General features: G+C 44.0%; 1 protein-coding gene across 3 annotated transcripts in view; it reads right to left on the reverse strand.

The window, feature by feature from the left end:
* Positions 1–1,489: 1,489 nt before the first annotated feature.
* Aldh1a2 (aldehyde dehydrogenase 1 family member A2) overlaps positions 1,490–22,676 on the reverse strand; it is an 87,058-nt gene continuing 65,871 nt past the window's right edge. For all 3 annotated transcript variants that reach the window (XM_074066058.1, XM_074066060.1, XM_074066059.1), the window contains exons 8-13: positions 17,085–17,187; positions 15,287–15,471; positions 12,523–12,687; positions 11,702–11,859; positions 10,880–10,954; positions 1,490–3,257 (exon numbers count right to left, since the gene is read on the reverse strand). In XM_074066058.1, coding sequence (XP_073922159.1) covers positions 3,185–3,257; positions 10,880–10,954; positions 11,702–11,859; positions 12,523–12,687; positions 15,287–15,471; positions 17,085–17,187 — 759 coding nt within the window. In that variant the 3' untranslated portion in view covers positions 1,490–3,184. The remainder of the gene's footprint in view (positions 3,258–10,879; positions 10,955–11,701; positions 11,860–12,522; positions 12,688–15,286; positions 15,472–17,084; positions 17,188–22,676) is intronic.

A 22,676-nucleotide genomic window follows, 5' to 3' on the forward strand; every position in this document is an offset into this window, starting at 1 on the left:
ATCACTTCTCTGACCACAGCCTCTGTTTCTCTCACTGGGATCGTCTTCCTTGGCCCTGGTCTTATTTTATTTGTGCTCTCTGTACCTGGAGCCAACCCTTTTATGTTAATGCCATAGTCAAGTCACCTTAGGCCACTTCCAATTTCTCATCTCCAATACCTGCACATTTCTATCTGAATGCCTTTTCTCTACCTGCAATCTCCAAGTCCAAAGCTGAAAGTGAAGCTCTTTCCCCAAAACTTTGCTCCATGTTTCATTTTCTAGAAAGTGGCTTTACTATTTCTCTCACCTGACTGAAAACTCAATATATCTCCCACCTTTCACACTCACTCAAGTGCTGCTCTCTTCATTGCTTTGTAGCTTTCCTCTCCATCCTGAGGGCCCAAGCTAGTATTTTGCCAAGCTAGTACCAATCAGTCTTTCTCCTTTGATTCACTTTGCTCCACACCAGTGTGCTCTTACCTCTCCAGTCAAAACCACCCACGACTCCCTACTTCTTGTTACACTGCCATGCAGCACCTCTGGGTGACTGGTGCCTGCACACAGTGCCTGCTCTCTCCAGCTCATCTCTTCATTACCACACCAGGCATGACCTCACCACCACCTCTGTAGGTTATTCTTTCTGCCAAAAATACTTTCTGACATTGACCTTATTCAGATTCTTGCTATCCACACACACTACAATGGCACTGTTCCAAAGGACTGTTAAGTGATCACTCCTGGCCCATTTCCTTCTCATTTTCTGTACTGAACATAAAGTCAATTCACAAGGAGCCCCTGTCTTCCATCAGAGTCCAGCCCTGTTTTCTGAAGACTGCTACATTCTCCCATGTTCTGTTTGTGCCTCTGAAGGAAGAGATACCAACAGACAGAGCAACAGCCCCCACCCCCACCCCCGCCCAATGAATCTCTTTTCCCAGGGTCAGATTTTCTCTGGTGCTAACTCATCAGGCCTAGGCTTTGTCTCATGACCAGAACTTGGATGGTGATTCAAGTCTCCACCAAAGGTTGGAGACTACACCCTCAAAAGCTCAACTCTGAGAAGACAGAAACAATAAGCTATAGCTGGCAGTACAGTCTTTATTCACAGTTCTTTTTACAGCTGCAAAAATATCTTATCAGGTTGTTCCCCTTTGACTTAATTTCACTTTGGTAAAAAAGAATAAACTACCCTAAAATATCATCAGAAACATGAGCTCTGCTTGTACAACCCAGGTTGGTGAGAATAGGCCCTACAAAACCCACGTTTTAGCCTCCATGAAGGTATTTTTCATTCATATTATTTGGTTATGAAAACACAAAACTTTATGCACCCATAGATTTTAAATGGTGTGACAGAACACAGTTTTTGTTTACATTAATGCATTCTATAGCTCCCCCGGTCCCCCCGATTTCTGGAGCAACACAATTGAACACCCAGAAGAGGGAAGGACCCAAATGTACTTAGTATGACACAGACTCACAAATACAGTCAGGTAATCACAAGGTGTACACAATATAAATGCTTTATTGCTAGCACACAGGTTTCTTTTTAAGTAAATTAAAAGAAATAAATCTTCATTTTCACATTCTCTACTGCAGTTCAAAATAACTAGTTGGTTAGTGGTATGTTTGCTTGGACACGCTACAAGAGAAGAACAGGGCGTTCCATGGAAGAGCTCAGAAAGCGCCACGTCAAGGCATCAGCTACTGGGTGCACTGTCGTTTGTTTAGCACCAAGGAGAGAATTGTTTAAAGCATTGTGGATAGACAGAGGTTATAAATAGAAATACATAAGGCTATATATATATATATATGGATATATATATGTTGCCCATATTCCACATACTCTAGGTTATGTTTGGTATGTTTAAATAAGTGATCTTCATCTAGCTCAGAGACTGGCTTGGATTTGGCAGTTGGAAAGAAAAGAAGGTAAAGAAGCTAACATTGCCCACACCAAACTGGGGAGCTCACTGGAAAGCAGAAGATGACAGTGAGGCTGAGAGGGAAGAGAACCTGCTTCACCTCCCCCTGCAGGCTGAAGCTCACTTGTTAAGAGGCAAGGATGGTGTGTGGATGAGCCACTGGGCATGACAGAGGAGCTCTGGTGGGGTGTGGCAGCTGTGGCATACTGGAACTCTGCAAATGGAGATGGAAACCCTCAGTCTTGGCCATATTTTCCAAGGTCACAGCCAAAAGATTTTGGGAACATTATTTGGGCATGATGGGCCAGAATCATACCACAGTCCAGCATGGAGATGGCAGGTGCTATGCAGTGAGGGCTGGGGTCCAGAAGAGGATATAGTTCAGACTATAGAAACAATTTGCTTCCTAAGAACGGTCAGTATTGGAAACTGAATGATTTCTGCAAGGCATCTAGCTGTACCAACTTCTTGAGCCTACTTAGATTGTTTTTTTTGGTTGGTTTTGAGGTAAGCTTTGGAAAAGATCTCTTCAATCTATGAAAAACAAAGGCTATAGTTCTTGCCTTGTTTCAGAATAACCACACACACACACACACACACACACACACACACACACCTGTGCAAGCTCAGAAGCTGTGAACTACACATGCCAACCTTTGATCTCTACCATAGTCATCTTCTTTCACTCGTGCTATTTATTGGGTCAGGAATATCCTAAGTTCTTACTACTTAGAACATGAGCAGTATAGCAGCTCCTGGCAGTTTGAGTCTGGTCTGGCTCTAACTAAAACCATTGCATGTTTTGCTTTGAAGAAATGGATAACATGAAATGGTAATTTGGCTGCAAAACCTTGGAAAATTGTTCCCAGCCCAAACATCTGCCCCAAATGAGCTCAACTGAGGTCAGGGGTGGTGAGTGGGGAGAAACTAAAAGGAGGAAAATGAAGATAGCACAAAAGCCACCTTTCCTCTTGGGGAAAGTTCTCTGTGACAAAAGCATCAACTAATGCAGCTCTGTGCTCCAAAAAGAGCCACTGGATATACCTGCAGGTTCTCCTCCTCTCTCCCCGACAAAATTTGATATCATTAAAGTGAACTCTTCCAGAGTTCCCAGAAACCTTCCCAGCTGATTTGCTCCAGTCGTGCAGCAACCTGCCACTATGTGTCATCATTTCAATCTTTAAAGATAGACTCAAATTCATGTTCTTGAGAGCTGGACCCTACAGAGAAAGCAGAGGAAGTCATGCAAGCAGCTTCCACCTTCCTCCTTGGCCTTCTTAAGAGTTCTTCTGGGGGATTTTCACAGTCACAGTCTTCACTTCTGAGTATTCTCGCAAGCCAAACTCTCCCCTGAAATGCAGAAATGGGCAGAGTCAGAGACACTAGAGGCCCAGACAGCTACACCTGAGTGGAGGAGGGAGTCTTGGGAAAGGTGAAGTTGATGCACCCAGCAGGTCCCGAAGTTTTCACATAAAAATTCCTAGTGGATGGACAGCCTGGCCTCCCTTGGAGCAGCAGGAAAAGCGGTCATGTATGAGCAGTCACTCTTTCGTGAAGTTTAAGGGCAACTTGTCTTCATACTGTACAAAAAGCAACAGTTCCCAACTATGCCAAGAGCCAGGCCACAGGCACAGAGATGTCCTACTGTGCTCCTGGATTGACCACCATGGCATCAGGGAGCCAGGCCCAGTTCTGCAAATGCCTGTCATGCTTCCACCCATAGACAGCATGCCATCCTCCTCCAGAACCCTGCTTCTGTCCTGCAGACCTGTGATGTCTCTATTGTGATAGCCTGACTAGAGCTGATCACTGCAATGGAGAAAAAAAGGCTGAGTCCAAGCCAAGCTTCTCTCTTGTTATCTAAATTCCCTTTCATTATTCCTGAGACTTCATAAATGGGAATGGATACCTATGGGCCTCCCCTGGAAAAGAAGAGACATCTATACCACCTCAAAACCATGGTCCTGTGTAAGGAGTCTCCACAGCCCACAAAGTCAGGGGGAAGATTTGGGAAATAGTAACTGACTGAAAAGAATCAGGAACATCTAGTAAGCTTTCTCCACAAGATTCTTCTCTGGCCACTTTTCCCCTGGGATCTTGGTCATGGGTTAAGGACAGTCATTCATTAATTCAACAAACATTTACTGAGCTATTACTATGGGCTGGCATTGAGCTGAACTCAGGGCAAGAGAAAGTAAATTAGCCCTAGTCTCTCAGATGGCTGGAATCAAGAGGGAGGGCAGGAGTGAGGACACTTCTCTTGGGGGTGACAGGAGAGGTCCTCTAGACACTCTCCAGAGGCAAGGGAGCTGTCAGGTGGCAAAGCCTCTCTTCTCTATTCCTTCCTCATTTACATTTCATTATTCTATTTCATTGTAAAATCAAGCATGTTGTAATTTTCCTATTTAAGCTTTTTTCTTCTCCCTTTTTAAAAGTCCTCTTCAGTAAGGTTTCTCCTTATAGCCTCAGGAGACACTCCAACCTGTGCTCTGGAGCTCTTGCTCACACTTCCACCAATGTCACCACACTGGAGGAGCACTAGAGCACCTAATGTTGTGTTCTGCCTTCCATCAAATATCATAGATAGCCACAGTGTCAGAACAGAACAGGCACCCAATGACTATGGACAGATGAGTGAGGACAGGAAAGAAGGTCTTCACCCTATTGCCTTTTCCCCAGGCCCACCGTGCTGCTTCACTGTCTCCACCAGGAAAAACTAAAAGAACACTCAGAGATGCTTCTAAGTATGAAAGGATTAAGAAAGGCTGTCTCCTACATGAATCAGTTACAAAAAAGGACAGGGCTCCTGTGATCTGGGCTGCACAAGTGAGACCTAAGAAACTGGATCATCCTGGTTGCCATAAGGGTGCCACACATGGCTCCAGTCACCTTGTCAGTGGTTCCTCTGAGCACCATAGGCACCTGAGTTGATAAGCCCCGCCCCCAGGACATCAGGGGGCAGCTGCAACTGGACAATCATACGTTTGTCTGTTAACAAACCTGTTACTTCAGAAGTGTGGCAGAAGTTTTTCTAAGTCCCAGTGAGTGTCACTGGCCTCTCTCCTGTCTCTGCTAGAGCCAGGAGAGCTGTTGTCCCTTGTATCTTTGCTACTTGCCTCCAGTGCTCCCCACTTCCTTTCCAGGCAGAAACCTAATAGATATGGATCAGGTTCTCGCGGGTGTTAGTATCCCTTCAGCTTGTCCAGTCTTCCTGCACTCCAGATACGTCTTCTTGACTTTCACTTGGCCTTAACTTTCTGCTTCCACTCTTCAACAGGCACTCTGTTTGATATTTCATTTCCTGCCTCTGTGGCTGTCTTCTCCCTGCCTCTGAAGTGCTAGGACAGTCACTTGCTCTGGGAACACTGCTCACTGTTCATTACAGATCATTCACAGAGTGAATCACCAGCATAAAAATACTGCATCAACGGAGCCTAATCTTACGCTAACCCTGGTTCCTGATCAGAAGCAGTCCTGCCAGGATTCAGGCTTGTGACATTATGCAGGTCTTGTCTCTTCCCATCAGAAATGTCCTCTTGCTAGAAAGATGGCTCAGGAGTTTGAATATGTCAGAACCACATATAACAGCAGCCCTAGAAGCTGAAGAACAACTTTTCTGTACTTGTCTTTTTATTTGGCAGTACTGGAGTTTGAACTAAGGACCTCAAGTTTCTAGGCAGACACTCTACCACTTGAGCCACACACCCCTCTTTTCTTGATCTGGTTATTTTTCAAATAGGGTTCTCATACTTTTTGCCCATGCTGAACTGAGAAGAGCCAACCCAGATTGCTCCTCATCACATGGTGTCCTCATTAACTCCATCTGGGCTGAGTGTCTTTATTACCAGCTCAGCTCGGGCTCTCCCTCTGGAGTTTCTCCTGCCTGAGGGCAATTCTGAATATGCCTCCTCTTCAAGGACAGCCTGTGCCTCCTATTGGAAGTGAGGTCACTGTTTCCTCATTTCCTGGCTGTGCACGCCACTTGGGGCAAACCTTGAACCATACTTTCCTCCCACTTGGATCCTGAACTAGGCTTTAAGAATGTGAGGGAGACTACTGAATCAGAAGCCTCGTGGTATGGTTGCTTTCAAATGTGACCACTGGGTCCCACAGTGTTTTGTGTGTGAAAGCAGTGGGACATCCTGCTGGCGTGGGGGTGCTCCTCACCAGGTCCAGCGCAGGGATGGATGTTCGGTCTGCTCCAAGACAAAGGAGTGAGCTGAATGCTGCTGTCAAAAGGACTGAGAGGTCTTAGAGCAGTGTGAGTGAGGCAGCATGGAGCAGAAAGAGCCCTGGAGCCGGGGTCATCAGACAGGAATACCAAGGGCTCTAGCATTAGTTGGCTGAAGGACTCAATCAAGTCACCCCCATCCACTTGGTGCTCAGTCATCTCTCTGGCAGCATTTCAGAAGGTCTGGGGAGGGACCCAGAGAGAATGTTAGGTGTCATTTGGCCCAGGTGTCATTTGGAGACTCTGACAGTCCTGAAGTTTGGATTCTTCAGCAATTTTCCACCTCACACTATGGTCTTTCTCTCAAACCTATTTACTCCAGTTAAATTCCATGGCACATACAGCTCCCTGGAGAACCTGGGAGATCCCCACCGCTCACAGGAGGCAAGTGTCTCATTACTGATGTCTCCATGACCTCTTAATGAGGTGGCTGTCATAGCTGCACCCTGCCTCTGGGCAATGAGACATGGACCTGCTGTTTCTCGGCAGACGAGGCTATAATCCCTAAAATAAACCAAATGTGGCCAGATGAGGTACGGAAACAGAGTTGGATTTTGGTGACTCCAGTAAGCCACTGTAGGAATCACTCAGATTCACCCATAAAACAAATGAGGATTTAATGCTTAGGTTCTGTATTTCCCTGCACTTGCTGTGGCATTTCTCAGAATGAGGTCCCCATACCACCGGCATTTGAATCATTCCAGAAGTGTGTTAAAAAGAAGATCCTGGGCCCTCACCCAGATTGACTAAATCTCTGTGAGTAGGTCCCCAGATAAGCATGCTCATCCACCCATCCCCCAGTCTGCAGGTGAATTCTTTCTGTGCACATGTATGCTACGTGTGCATATGCTTGTGTGCACAAACACACACATGATGTACATGCTTTTGGAGGGTCCCAACATTCTGCTCATTTCCAAAGCCTGTGTCTTTAGTTTCTAAATCACTAAGGTTCCTGGCTTTCTTTCCATCACCCTGGTTTGTGACACATATTTTATAGCTATAACTTTACCACCTTTCATCTTGGGGTTGCTTACATGAGGAAAGAAGCACGTGGAACTGGCTGGGTAGGCAGCACTGAGGGGCTTGGCTTATGTCTCTGACCCCGGGGAGGAAAGGCCACGATTAATCTGCATAGGGCAGCTTGCCCCACAGCTCAGGGAGAACCCAAGGGTGGTCACCCTTCTTGGAGCTTGCTTCTGGAAAGGACACTTCCCCTCTCTGCTCCTCTTGGGGGTTGGCATGGAGGCTGCAGGCCATTAGATGAGCAGTTCTGTCCAGATGGAAGAATAAGTGGAGTTTCTGAAGATGTGTCAAATGGGATGAAATGGTGGCATCTGACAGAGCAGATTTTTTAATTTAAAACATTTCCTACCACTCTTGGTCATTTAGGAAGAAGAAAACATGTTTGAGGGTTAAATAGAGACAAAGAACTGGGTCATTTAGACACCATGAGATGGGTCTCATCAAAGAGCACTGTTTCATCAATATGTCTAACTGCAATGGGAAAGCCACACAACCATAATGCCTGTAAGAAAGCAGAGACAGGTCCAGTGGCTAATGCCTAAAATCCCAGCTACTTAGGAAGTGGAGATTGGGATGATCACAGTTCAAGGCCAGCCAGGGCAAAAAATTTTCAACCAGTAAACTGGATAAGGTGGTTTATGTTCTGTAATCCCAGTCTGTACTCAGGAGGCATGAGTAGAAGGATCTCAGTTCAGCATGGGCAAAAAGTATGAGAACCCTATCTGAAAAATAACCAGATCAAGAAAAGAGGGGTGTGTGGCTCAAGTGGTAGAGTGTCTGCCTAGAAACTTGAGGTCCTTAGTTCAAACTCCAGTACTGCCAAATAAAAAGACAAGTACAGAAAAGTTGTTCTTCAGCTTCTAGGGCTGCTGTTATATGTGGTTCTGACATATTCAAACTCCTGAGCCATCTTTCTAGCAAGAGGACATTTCTGATGGGAAGAGACAAGACCTGCATAACGTCACAAGCCTGAATCCTGGCAGGACTGCTTCTGATCAGGAACCAGGGTTAGCGTAAGATTAGGCTCCGTTGATGCAGTATTTTTATGCTGGTGATTCACTCTGTGAATGATCTGTAATGAACAGTGAGCAGTGTTCCCAGAGCAAGTGACTGTCCTAGCACTTCAGAGGCAGGGAGAAGACAGCCACAGAGGCAGGAAATGAAATATCAAACAGAGTGCCTGTTGAAGAGTGGAAGCAGAAAGTTAAGGCCAAGTGAAAGTCAAGAAGACGTATCTGGAGTGCAGGAAGACTGGACAAGCTAAGGGATACTAACACCCGCGAGAACCTGATCCATATCTATTAGGTTTCTGCCTGGAAAGGAAGTGGGGAGCACTGGAGGCAAGTAGCAAAGATACAAGGGACAACAGCTCTCCTGGCTCTAGCAGAGACAGGAGAGAGGCCAGTGACACTCTCTGGGACTTAGGAAAACTTCTGCCACACTTCTGAAGTAACAGGTTTGTTAAGAAAAAAAGAGTGTCACCTACCGAAGACAGCCAAGCCTTCTGAAGGCACTGCTGGGTGTCTGTGTACTCAATCCTGACTTTTGAACTGACAGCAACCCTCTAAGGCAGTAATTATTCCTGTTTAGTAGATGCGACACTGATGCTTCAGAGGATGGGGAGTTTGCCCAAGGTTAAGTAGGCAGTAAAGGGAAGAGCCAGATTCACATCTAAGCAGTGTGATTCTCAAAACTGTTCTTAGGATCGAAGCTATCCTGACTTAAGAGTGTGATGGTCAGGGATTAAATCCTGTCTCACAGACACCATACTAACTTCTCTTATAATGCCTCTGCTTCTCCGCTTACTCTCCCCCAACCCCCTGCCACCTTGCATTTCCTTCCAACCTTGGAAAAATATCCCGCTCTCTCCACTACTCAGTGTTCCTCTCCTCCATAGGCAAATTCAAATCCCTGGACAGTCCCCACACTTCACCAGCTCACAATCATCTCCCTCATCCCTGAGCTCCACTACCACTTCAGACTTTTATGGGGTTTTTTGATCCTTTTTCCTGTTTTATATTTCAATTATCCCACAATACTATAAGTGCCTCAATGAGCTGTATCTCCCTCACAGACTCAACACTGTGCTTTGTGCATAGTTTATGTAACAATACTTGTTACTAGATTATTTGTGAGCTAAGCACTTGTGCCAAGAAAAAAAAAAAGCCTTCAGTAGTGTCAAAAGGAATAAGCAGGAAAGATGTTTTCTTTTTGGAAACTAGGAATCAGCTCCTTTCAACATGAGGGAAAACGGTTTAAGATAGGGCTGTGTGTCAGTTCAGGCTACCATTCATCCTCCGAATGTTACTCAGGAACTCATTTGTACTGAAGTTTGAACTACAATACCCCTCAAGTCTGGTTTGCTTCTGCGACAGTCCTATTTTTTCAGACCCGTAGCATCTCAGGCAGATTCTGAGATGCTGTCCCTGGAGTCCCTGTGCTGGGTCCCGTGCTTCCTCGGCTGGATTGCATGGGAATTAAGAGCATCAGGAGCCACCGAGACCCAGGTTTGGATCTCAGATCTGCATCTTACTGGACGTGTGACTTGGGCAAACTTGTTAACTACTCCTTAGCTCCTTATATGGGCCACATTAATGTAGGAATAAGTATACCTGCTGCATAACAATTATCACAAAAATCAAACGAGACATCATGATAAAAGCTAGCATAAAGGCAGATAAATAGAAGCCAATTAATTAGTGACAGTTGTTATGGCCTGAATGTATGAGTCACCCCAAAATTCTTATGTTGGAACCTAATACCCAAAGTGATAGTATTAAGAAGCGGGGCCTGTGGTTAGTGATTAATCCATGAAGACTTCACCCTAATGAATGGGACTAGAGCACTTATAAAAGGGGCTATGCAAAGGTATAGGTTAGGAGGACTGCAGTCCAAGGCCAGCCCAGGCAAAAAGTTGTGAGACCCTATCTAAAGAATAACTAAAGCAAAAGAAGGATGGGTGCATGGTCTAAATGGTAAAGTACCTGCCTAGCAAGCATGAGGCCCTGAGTTCAAACTCCAGTACTGCCAAAAAAGAGGAGGGGGGGCTTGAGATGTGACTTACACCAACCTTTCACTGTGTCTTTAATTTAAAGTTCCCTGCACCAATCCTACACCCTAAACTTGCAGCCCCAAGCTCAGAGAACCTGCAGGAACTGAGCAAGAGGACTGGGTGGGTGCAACCAGCATTTAGTCCCCAAAGAAACAGGAGTGGAGGGAAGAGGACTAACTACAGAGCTCACTGCTCCAATTTTGTTATGGGGGGAAGAAAACAAGCAAGAAATCCAAGTTTTATGTAAAGCCCTCTCATTTTAGAGGGTCAGCTGAAGATTTTCAAATGTTGTGAAGGCCAAATGCAATGTTTCTTTCTGGAAGACTTGGCCCCTGGGCTGTCAGCTGGTGAGTGCCTGCTCCTAAAACCTGAAATGTTAGTTTCTCTGTGAAGTCTTCTCTGACCTCACCAGACAACATCAAGTGGATTTTCCTCTGAATGTCTGACATATTACTATAATAGCTCTTATGAAATGGAATTAGAGCACACTAACTTTTTTTCTGTCCCTCTTAGCATAAGGGGCTTATATCTTACCCATTTTTGTACCATTGATACTTAACTTATAGTAGTATGCATGCAACAAAACATTAGTTAATGAATGAGGGAGTTTAACAGAATTAAACTATTTGTAAGGGCCCTTCTGGCCTGAGCAACCTTTACACTTACATTTCTCTCCCATTTCCAGACATCTTAAACCCCCCAAAGGGGCTCTGGGCATTTAAGGCATTGTAACAATTGATCCTGAAAGAAGAAGACATAGTACTGTAAGGTAGCATGAATTCTATCTGCACAGAGAAAATCTCATCGGCATATTTCTTTCTAAAACAATTTTTTGCTTCTTTTTTCCAGACCAAAAAAATTATAATTTAAAATTTGCTTTAATTTCTTGATTTAGCCAGCAAGAAGTACATCCCTTCTCAGGCTGGGGTCAGATTGCCTTTGGCCTTTCCCATCTTTCTACCTGGGCCCCTGAGAATTATAAGGCCCTGGGACAGTTTGGATGTGGTTCGCTCCCCAACGGCTCACAGGCTTTTTCCCAGCATGGTGATGTTGGGAGATGGTGTGGAGCTTTTAAGACGTAGGGCCCACTAGGAGGTCCTTCGGTCACTGGGGATGCTGTCCTCAGAAGAGCAAGAGCGTTAAAGCAGCTCTTGTGGGACCCCTAGGCTCTTGCAAGAGTAAGCTGTTCTAAGAGCAACCCTAAGCCCCGAGTTCTTCTCTTGGCTTCCTGTTTGGTGATGTGACCTGTGCTTCTATTCTGCCACGTGCCACGAGGTGACACATGCAACAGGGACCCTCGCCAGAGTCTACGCCATATTGTGTAGACTTTCAACCTCCAGAACGGCAAGTTAAATAAACCTTTTCAAAGAATAAAGTTAGCTGGCCTCATATATTTCATTAGAGTGATGAAATATGAACAAATTCAGGCCTCTGTACCACTAGTAGAACTAATTAGGGCTAGAACAACGAGATTGCCTCTGATCTTACCAAACGGTCCCAGCTTGCATTGCAGAAGACACTGTGAGGGCCTTGTTGATGTCATTAGTAAAGACAGCTGCTACAAGTCCAAAGTCTGAGTTGTTGGCTCTTTCAATAACTTCATCCATTGTCTTAAATCTCAGAATTTCCTGAACAGGACCAAAAATCTGCAATAGAACAGTCCAACTCAATGTGGCAGTTGTGTCTTTTTCCTATTTGAAGGCATGTTTACTCTGCCTTGACTATCTAAATGACATTTAAGCTTAGCAGCACAAAACTGTAGAGTATCTCAGTTTCCTAGAATAAGATTATCTGAGTCTATCCACAAAGTGTTTAACACCCTGCTCTCCCCTCCTCTCTGACGCCAATCAGTCCCACTGTGTGTACTAGGAGTGTGTTCTTTAGGTGAGAAGAGAAGGTAGCCATCTCCCAAACACTGCTCCAGAACTGAGAACTGCTGACCTGGATTGCTGTCTGACCTGACCTGGTTCCTTGCCTGCCTGGACTTGAGGATTCCTGTACATTTTCTCTTTCCTAGTTATCATCCTAGACCCACATGGGTGAAGTGAACTGAGGACAGTGTATTGCTGAGGCCAAAGACTGGCTGTTATGACTGTCTAACAGTTACATACCATGTCCCCTGGCCTTCACCTACCTTGCTTGCCTTTAACTTTTTTCTCCCAACTGGGATTTTCCTAGCCATGTTTATTGCTATTGTGGAATGTAGGTATGTAAAATACAAAAGCTGAAACTCTAATACTGCCTCCTACAAAAGCTCTGGAAACCACCCCAAGAAGGATGTGGCTTCTGTAAGAACATGTAGTCCATACCTCCTCCTTGGCAATCCGCATGTCATCAGTGACGTTGGAGAACACTGTGGGCTCGATGAAAAACCCCTTTCTGCCCAGTCCTTTGCCTCCACATTCCAGCTTAGCACCCTCAGCCACACCGCTCTGGATGAGTTCCAAGATTTTGTTGTACTGTTTCTTATCAATCTACAGGACAAATCATCCAGTGACTCTAAAGTGAAGCCTTCTATGAAAATGTAAACAAGGTACTACGATTGCTTGAAAATTTCATTATATCCAGTCAACTCTGATGAAACTGTGTTATTTACCAATTTTTGACCTATGAAAATTAGAAATTTTGTGTGGTTCAACTTAATATTTGGATGATCCCAAGGATGGAGTGAGCTTTCTCTCGCTCCTGGTTACTACTGAACCTAACTGGGGCTAACTGGATGGTGATGGGAGACGCAGAAAGGACACAGGATAGGCAAACAGAAAGTTGGGGCCAGGTGTATTGGGCGCTCAGGTGGAGACACATAACCTCCATTGCTTCTTTTCTCTATTATTCTCTTCGTTTACTCTGCTTCTTTTCTCTGTCTTTATTCTTTAAGGCCTTACTCTTTTACAGTTCTTTAAAACTTTGCTTCTAAAGTCTTTCCTTAAAACCTTACTTTTAAAGTCTTCTGTTTTTTAAAGTCTCTTTCCTTAGACTCACACAGTCCCACGTTTTCTCTTAGCTGTTCTTCAGCATAATCTCTCTTAAAGTCTTTGCCTCTAGACTTGCACTGTCCCATGCTCTCTTTAGCTTTTCTTTAGCTTAGCTTTTCTAAAGCCTATGTATAAAGTTCTCAGTGCAGACTTTCTATCAACTCCTCTTCAGCAATTCCCCTTTGGCAACTCCCTTTCAGCAATTCTTCTTCAGCAATTCTTTTCCCTTCAGCAATCTTCCTCCAGCACTTTCTCTTCAGCAATTCATTTTCCCCCTTCAACAATTCTTTCCTTCAACAACTCTTTTCCCTTCAGCAATCCTTTTCCCTTCCAAAGCCTCCCACATCAAAAAGCCAACAGCCAAAAGCCAAAAGCCAAAAACCTCCCAGCCAAAAAACCTCTGACTTTCACTGTAGAATTCTTGGTGCAGGAAGCTGGGAGACACACACCAGCCATCAGCAGCATCAGCATTTCACCTGTGTCCTCCTTCAGCAAGTCTTTTCTACCCAGTGGTAAACAAGGAGGTGGAGCAACAGCTCTCAGGGAGGGGCATGACACTGTAACAATAGAAACCTGTGATCTACCTCTCTGAACTTAAACAACCTAGGAAAAGCAGCTGTTTTGCATTTTCCTCTTCTGTGGCTTGGGCTGTGCCAATCTCACCCTACAAAACATCTTAGGAAAAGCAGTCTTTTCTTGCCTTATTCTGTGGCCAGGGCTGTGCCAAACTCAGCCTACAGAACATTGGGTACAGCTGTGCTAATATCCTCATAGGCTTCTCATAATCTGCTCTCCACACAATGAGGGTGCCACTGTAATGGTTTTGCCTAATTTGAAGTAACAGGTGAAGAGTTAGAAAATGTAGCAAAATGATGGATGGAGATGGTGACTAATTCATCATTTATGATTTATATCAGAAAAAATGGACTTCTGTAACCAAATGGACGATTAAGAAACTTGTATTGATATTCAAAAGACAAAAAACAATAGATAAGTCATCACACAGCTTCTTTTCACAATGCCACATACTAAATCCTGTTGGATTTATTTTTAAAGAAATTCCTATCATACCTTTAGAGGAGATGGTTAATAGTGCAGATAAAATTAAGGGCAAAAAATAAGGTCAGTCTTCCCCTCAACATTGATTTTTATGATTTAATTATTATGGTAAATAATATACTACTGATTTTATGATTCAAATATTATGGTGAATAATATAAGTACCTATGTTCACTCGAGTTTGAATTGCTCAGCTAGAACATCAATGTTCTTAAACCCAAGGAGATGACTGATGTCTTTTACCAGAAAAAAACATGTTCTAGTGACCACATAACAATGGGTCCAAATATCACCTTATAAATTCTCAGACTCTGTCTATAGATTAAAACCCCAATTCCATTTGGAAATATGTCACAATGGTTATGGTGAGCCTGTAGAGCTAAAGAGCACAGCCTGGCTGCATTTGTGGCCCTCTGACCTCATCACGGTATCTAACACAATGGGACACAGAATAAAAGACAATCATACAGCCAAGGGGCTGTTGTATGATTCCTTTCCTCCCTCCCTCCCTTCTTTCCTTTCTCTGTTCCTCTCTTCTTTTCATTCTTTTTTGGTGGGATTGGGGTTTGAACTCAGGGCTTCGTGAGTGCAAAGCAGATGCCCTACCACTTGAGCCACACATCCAGTGCATTTTGCTCTGGTTATTTTGAAGATGAGGTCTCGTGAACGGTTTGCCCAGGCTGGCCTCAAACGGCAGTGTTGCCAATCGCAGCCTCCCAAGTAGATAGGATTATAGGTGTGAGCCACCAGCACCCAGCATGCCCAGGGCTTTCTTTAGAACTGAAATCACTCCCAAAGTTCAAGATGTCCTTAAGGTAATCCTAATCCCTTAGTTTTTCAGAGATAAAACTTAGAAAGGGAGAGAAAAGCATAAGAAGTAAGCAATCTGTCTTTGGGTCCATGTCCAGCCTTGAAGACAAGTTGGAAGAGGAAGAAGGCAGCTGAAAATGGAAGATGTTGCTTTACTGGGTCCCACTAGCACCCAGTGTCTGTGCTAGCCAGAGACTAAGGGACAGAGGAATGTCTATGATTGCTCTACCTGAGGACCTTGCTCAGTGCTGGGGTCGAGGGGACTCCCCACTATGCGCCTCTTGGCTCGCTCCACACTTCTTCTCACGAACTCCTCATAGATGGACTCCTCCACAAAGATGCGAGATCCTGCAGTGCAGCACTGGCCTTGGTTGAAGAACACACCCTGGTGAGCCTGCTCCACGGCGAAGTCCACTGCAGAAGAAAACAAGCATGTTCTCAATGCCGCTTTGCCTGGGGTGGTGCATTCCATGGAGTCACCTCCCTTCCATCCCCAAAGCCTGAGGTATAATGTCCTTGTTGTGAAAGAGCATAACAGCAAATGGCTTTGACCTAAGAACACCACTTGTCTTAGTTCTAACTAGGCCCTGACATTATGTGAACTTGGACAACTTCACTTTTTTTGAGTTTCTTTCTTATTTTGTAACCAGGGAGTAGGGGTGGGGAGGCAGTTTAGATCATGCCATCTATCATGGGAGTCTCAAATTCCACTTTGCAAAGGGTTAGGCAGATGTGCCAGGTGGTCAAGCATTATGACAGAGAATAAGAAAAGAAGCCACTAGAGATGGCTGCAATCGTGCATGAATAGAAGCCCACGGTTTGCCAGATCTTTCCAAGTTAAGGAAAATCAGAAACCATCATTTTAACGTGCAATTTTTGTTTAGACAAGTAAACATGAGTACTCTGCATTTTGTCTGCGGGCTGCTAATTCATGGCCCCTAGTGTACAGGGTCTTATAACTGTATGTTTCATTAGCACTTCAGTGTTTAAACTGTTAACACCACCTATCTTCTTTGAAGATGCTAAATTTCCTCTATATGGACATGGAATTGTATGCAGTATATGATAATCCTTTCATTTTCAACTTCTGTTTTACCCTTCAAGATAATATTGACAAATCTGGTTTGTGCTAATTGCTAAATGACTGACTGAACTAATGGTGTGACAATGGAAGGCCTCCTCCTGAACAGGGATGGGTACAAGTTCTGACCTTGACAACCAATATAAAGCTAATGCTGAACCCCACAAACCCCAAGCTGGGGCTGCAGTCCAACAATCTGCTTTGTCTTTTCTGATTTCTCCAGTGGTGGAATTGGGAAAGCAGCTCTTCCTGGAGAATGTGAGGAAGAAAAGGAATAGCTGAATGAGATTTTGGAATTTCATTCCCGGGAGACCCCTTAAGACAGAAGGAGAAACCTGCCCGCCAGGGATTAGGTGGCCTTCTTCCTGGAGACATGGGGCTCCCTAGGATACTGCTCTAAGCTTCTGAATAGCCCTCCTGATAAAATCTATCCACACAGAACTGCCCAAGTGAGTTGTTGTCTTAGTTGTAAGTCCTGGGAATAGCAGAAAAGAGATGGAATGACTAACTGGGAAAAGGTGTTGTGGGTTTGAGAAAATTCTAGTGAGATAGGATTTATTTGTAATCATCTACCATTGCCAGGCCCAGGTGAGAAGCTTGTGGTTTCATGAGAAGTTTGAGGTTTCTTGAATCTAGGCAGCGAGTACATTTCAGGTGTCCGGAGGCTTAGAACCTCCTTCCACTACATACCACTGACCAACCTTCACCCTTACCCTATCCTACATCACAGAATCCAAATGGCTTGTTAGTGTCTAGAAAACAAACTCTGGTCAGTAGTCAATGAAAAGTGCTCTTTTCCCCAAATTAAACTATTTTCTCCTCAGAAGGGTATCTGGATTTGCTTTAACTACAAAGATTTTTCTCTGTGGCCTAAAGAGTAGATAAAGAAAAGAGGGCACCAAAGGGTGGTGTGCTGGGACACACATGAAGTCTGGGGTTGACTTACAATCAGCATCTGCAAAAATAATATTGGGGCTTTTTCCTCCAAGTTCCAGAGTTACTCTCTTCAGATTACTTCTTCCAGCTGCTTCTTGGATAAGCTTTCCAACCTGAAAAGAAGTGAATGGAAGGGGAAAGATTTTGCACACCTTGCAGTTGGGAGAGTAAGTGGCCAAAGTCAGCTATGGGCAACGATGGGACATAGGATAACTGATCCTAAAGGGCAAAAGATCCTACTGAATGACACTGGGACAGCTGTTGTGGTCTATATGGGTGGACAAGATAGAAAGCCTTGGGATGCAGCCGAATGCCCATGCGGAAGTGAATTGAAGGACTGTGTTCAATTGATCATGGAAGGTGCAAGGCAATGCAGTTAAATCTGATCTCTCAATCCCAAAAGATTTCTCTAATGGTAAGTGGCAAACAAAATGTGACTTGAAATTTCGACACTGTACTGTGACTTTTGGGACTCTGGTCTCCAGAAACAAAGAAAAATAAAAAGCCAATTGGCTGCACGTAGAAGACTTGATGAGGGTAAAATAAAGTATTCATGTACCTCCAAATATGCCAGGTATGGTTTTTATCTCATCGTCCAGAGGCACAATCAATAACTATACCTTTGCCTCTGTCTAGAGCTATGGAGGAAGAATTCCAGATAGTTGAGAGTCTGTTTCCACTTGTGCAATATTGTAAGAGCCTACTTATCTGGAATCCAAATGAAGAAGCTGGGTGGGGAGAAAGCATTTGCCTCAGTGGTGGGGAGTGCTGTCAGAAGGGAGCCTGCAGCTGCTAGCTCCTTCAAAGTCTGCCTCATCTGAAAAGTGTTCTCTGTCCAAGGACATACCCACTCTGGGTGGCCCATATCCACACATGATGGTGTCAGGAGGATAAAGACCCTGCTCTTTCAGCCTGGAACAGGACCCCATGGAGACAACATAAGCTCCACCAGACTCAGGTGCTTGACTGGCCAAAGCAACGTCAGGCTTGCACTGAAGTATGACCTCCCCTCAGCAGGGATCCCTAATAAAACCCTACATGCCAAACTCCATATCTGCAACCACTTGGAGATCATCAGCCTATAACAGGGTGCTGGAGGGTGGAGGCCACTATGCGGACAATGTCAAGCCACCACAGAGCCTATGCAGGCAATTTGGTCTTGTGGAGATGGAAAAAAATGTTACTTGTGTCTGAAATACTACTGAAATTTAAATATTTAATATTTAAACTTAAATATTTGAAAGCCTGCAAAAGAGAACTGCTACATTCATGTTTGGTTCTTCCAGATGCTCACTGGGATTCTGCAGTAGGACCAATGAGCTCTTAGTGGGGAAGCAAAGTTAAGAGAGAAGGTCCTGGAACCAGACTGCTTGGAGCTGTTTTTCTTTCTTTCTTTCTTTTTGGCAATACTAGGGTTTGAACTCAGGGCTTATAACTTGCTGGGCAGGTGTTTGTTCTACCACCAACCCTTTTGGCTCTGGTTATTTTAGATAGGTTCTTGCTTTTTGCCTAGGCTGGCCTGTACCATGCTTCCCACCATCACTGGAATGATAGGCACAAGCCACCACGTCCAGTCACCCCCGCCCCCCACTTGCCTTAAACTGTGATCCTCCAGAGCGAAACCTCTCAAATAGCTAGGATTACAGGTGTGAGCCACTGGTCCCCTGGCAGCTCGGAACTCTTTTTACTGACTCTGTCGCTTACCAACTGTTTGACTTTGGGAAATTTATTTAACTACTACTTTGAGCCTTGGTTTCCTCCTCTGTAAATGGGGATAAAAAACTGTACGTACCTTAGAATTTAGATGACCTGAGGATTATAAGTGACAACACAGTTGGCAAACAATAAGTGACCATACATGCTAACCATGGGCAAGCATGAGAAGCTAGGGCCCCTCTTTTTTCAAGTTCAATGGAGAGAAATCCAAATAACTGTAAGGCGAAGTACTACAGAACCTTCCAAAGTAGGTCTCCAGAGGTCCAAAACCATAGATTTACATATTAATTCCTTCAGGAAAATGTTGGGAAACTCTGACTTCCCCTCAGTGACCATGCTACTCATTGGCTGGGTGAAATGCTTTTGTGTTTTCACAGTAATTCTACCTAGCTATAAAATTTTTTAAAAGAAAGAACTTCGTTCTGCAGAAACTTGATTTTGAGGGGGAAGTGATGCCTCTGAAAGAGGTAGAATTAGTTTCTAGTTTTGCAGAAAAATGTTAGCAAGGTGTTAGAAAATGCCAATATCTGTCCCTAAAGACTAATGGCCAACTTGGGCTCACCAGCCAAATTGTCCCTTCTCTATCCTCACCAGCCTGGTGAGGCTAGAAGTTAATGAACATGACCAGGTTACCCCACTGGTCAATGGCAAACCTGTTGGACTCTATGCAGGCTGACTCTAGGGCCTGAGCCTGGGGTCACTCCTTCTTTCCTTCCTTCTCCCCACGTTCTGTCTTCCTTTCTGCATCCCTTGCTGGCTACTGAGTACCTAGTATGTGTCACACCAAATCTTATCCCTGCACTCTGAGAGGAAAGGAAGCAGGAATATCACAAATCATGTTAACCAATCATCAGTTATGAAACCTATATTATACCTCCAGATTTCCATTTAAGAAACAAGCAAAAGCAAGCAAACCATGGGTTTTGTATGGAGTAAGATGCTAGATAAGTATTTGGAGTAGGTGAAGAGAGTGCTGGCCCAGCTGGCATCACTTTCCTCTTAGCTATATATACTCCAACATTCATCACACTATTCTATGGGTCAATTATTATTTTTTTGCTACCAGAAATGTTGCCCAGTGATTATTTTCATGGCTACAGTAACTACAGAAAGTCTCACTCAATCCATGATCGTTACAGAAGAGTATCTAAGAATAATATTTCCCGTGTCGAGCTTTGCCAGCTCTTCCTTAGAAACCAAATTTACGCTAAACTCTGCAAGACAAATCTCAGATGAATAATGCCTTTCCTTTCCATCTCTGGAAGAAGGTCAAGTTATCATTCAGTCTCAGAGAACTGGATACGTTAGGCCATGGGAGAACCACTCCCATCCGGAATGGTCTCAGGATAGAACTCTCCTGAAAATGCCAGTTTTCATGAATCTCCTTCATGCAACACATATCCATAGTCCTACCATGTGCTAAGCACAATGTCAGCTTTAATCAACAGGGAACTCACAACTAGGACTACCACGTAAACCTAGCAGGTAATCAACAATTGTGGATGGTTTCGTGATCCACTTAGAAAAAAATCTGGGTCTAATTTAATATTAGCTCCAAAGAGGTGACAATTCTGTAGGACTTGACTATAACCCAGAGCCAGACCATTCTGTTCCTTACCTATAGAATTGTCCAGGATGCAACAGCCTCCATAAATTACAGGGTCAGGCATCATATGCCTTACCAAGCTTTTAGGCTTAACAATCTTTAGAAAATATATTACTACTCAGGAATTCTCCCTGAGAGTGGATGGGGGTTAAGTGACTCCAAGCAGGAAGCACTCCTCATTATCATTACCATGAAGGGGAAAAGAATGTATATAACTCCAAAGCAGAGGATTCTTAACAGGCAAAAGTAGTATATACTCAACCAGAGAGTTCAGTGAGAACCACTTCTAACACATTTGCTTACAAAATATGATAGGTCCTATTAAAAGCAAGCTAAAGTATTATTTGTACAAATCCTATGCAAAAGTCGCCAAAGTGAAAATTCACAGGATTCAAAAATCAAAGAAAGAATATATTATAAACAAAGCTTTGTTTTATGTTTATAATAAAACAAAGCTTTGTTTTATGTTTATAATATATTCTTTCTTTGATTTTTGATGGAAAGGATCAGGTGTGGATTGTCAGGGTCATGTGCAACCCAGTCATATCAGACCCCTTCCTATGTGACCAGAATGTAGGAGTGCATGGTGAGATAAAGGAAGCTTAAAGGTCAAGTTCTTGAGAAACTTCATGAAAGCCAGGCATATTCTAATGAAACAGGCAATCTGTATGATAAAGTAGGTAAATATAAAATAGGTAAGTCCTGTTTTATGGCATGAATATCAATTATAAGATAAAGGCCTACACGCCCAATTTGGAGTTTATCATCTTTTCTTCTAATCAGAAAATGTTTCACAATGTCCTTCTATTATTCCTCCCATCCCATCACTGACGACCTGGCTAAGTACAACCACATGTAGGTTTATGGATTACCGTTTGGCCCACATAGGTCAGGAGACGTAGGCACCACAAACTCTGGCTTGGCTCCTAAGGAACCTTCAACTGGGGAAAGCTACTTCCCTCCCCTGGGTCTCAGCTTCATGATTTGCAGAATGAAAGCACAGACCAAGCAGCAAATGTATCCCTTAATTGGAGGAGTTACAAAGGACAGATGGGACTCCTGGGGTCTGTGCTCACTCTGAAAAGTCCATCTCAATTCTTCTGTGTTTGTCTTGCCTTGAAGAGCAGAAGTAGCTTTTCCCAAGAGCACCACAGCTGCTCAGAATTGCAGAAGACCTGCTCTGTTTATAGTTTCCCCACACACAGCTCATTATGAAAGAGTAAGTGATAGCGTTCCTATCGTGTGGTTTCTTAACTTTGCACTCCCTGCAGAGACTCAGCTCTGTGGACCCCAAACAGGCAAGAGTGGTGAACTAGGGGCTCCCACACACATATGAAACTGGGCTAATTCTCAGCAGGAATGTTGGCACAGACCAACTCTGCCTCCCATCTTCGTTTGAAAAGGCTTCAAGATTGATATCAGGAGTAGCCCTGGAAGAGCACAGTGAGCCGGAATCATGTACATGGCAAGGCAGCCATGCAGGGGAAGGCAATTTGGCTCCTTGCGAGGAAAATAATTTGTTATATGGACAAAAAAACACAAAGGGCTTTTTATGCCTTCTTTATTCAAGGCAGGTGCTCCCTGAACAAAGTTTCTAAAGTTAGGTAAAATTTTTCTTTTTATTAATTAATTACCCAAATTAGGATAGATTCCTGTTCAGAGGTAGAATGTCTTTTTAGAAACAGAAAAGAAATCTCTACTAAAGACTTCAGTAAACTGGCCGAAGGTGCCTGCATTCTGCAGTATATTTTCATTTCTTAAACTAAACTCCAAACTGACAAACTTTATGCTTCTTTCCTCTTCTTTTTAAATTTTCGGTATTGTGCTTCCTGGTTCTAACTGAGATGAAAAGAGAAATAGTTGTATCTTGTCCTTCTGAAATACCCAGATACAGGCAAAATTAATCTGTTTAGATACTGACCAGAAAGCAACAGGACCAGGAGATCTTTTACATGGCAACAGTTCCTTTCAGTGGTAAGAGCAATTTCAAAACTGTATCTGTGAAATGTAGATTACGGAAATCAATATAACCACTAACTATGCTTCCAACCTTCTTTCCTACCATTCCCACCGACACCAGACACCCACCATTCCAGCCACACGGAACCACATCCCCTTCCCTTCCTGGAGCCACCTCCATGTCTTAAGTAAGTGGCTTCGTCTGCCTGACATGCCTTTCCTCTCCTTGCTTGCTTGATGGTCCCTTCTTCCAGACCTCCCTCTCTGCACCTCCTCTGAGATGCTAGCTCTCTCTCCCACCCTCCCCATAGGGTTTGGCTC

The sequence above is a fragment of the Castor canadensis genome, chromosome 2 (genome assembly GCF_047511655.1).
Source record: "Castor canadensis chromosome 2, mCasCan1.hap1v2, whole genome shotgun sequence".
In the NCBI taxonomy this organism is placed as follows: Eukaryota; Metazoa; Chordata; class Mammalia; order Rodentia; family Castoridae; genus Castor; species Castor canadensis.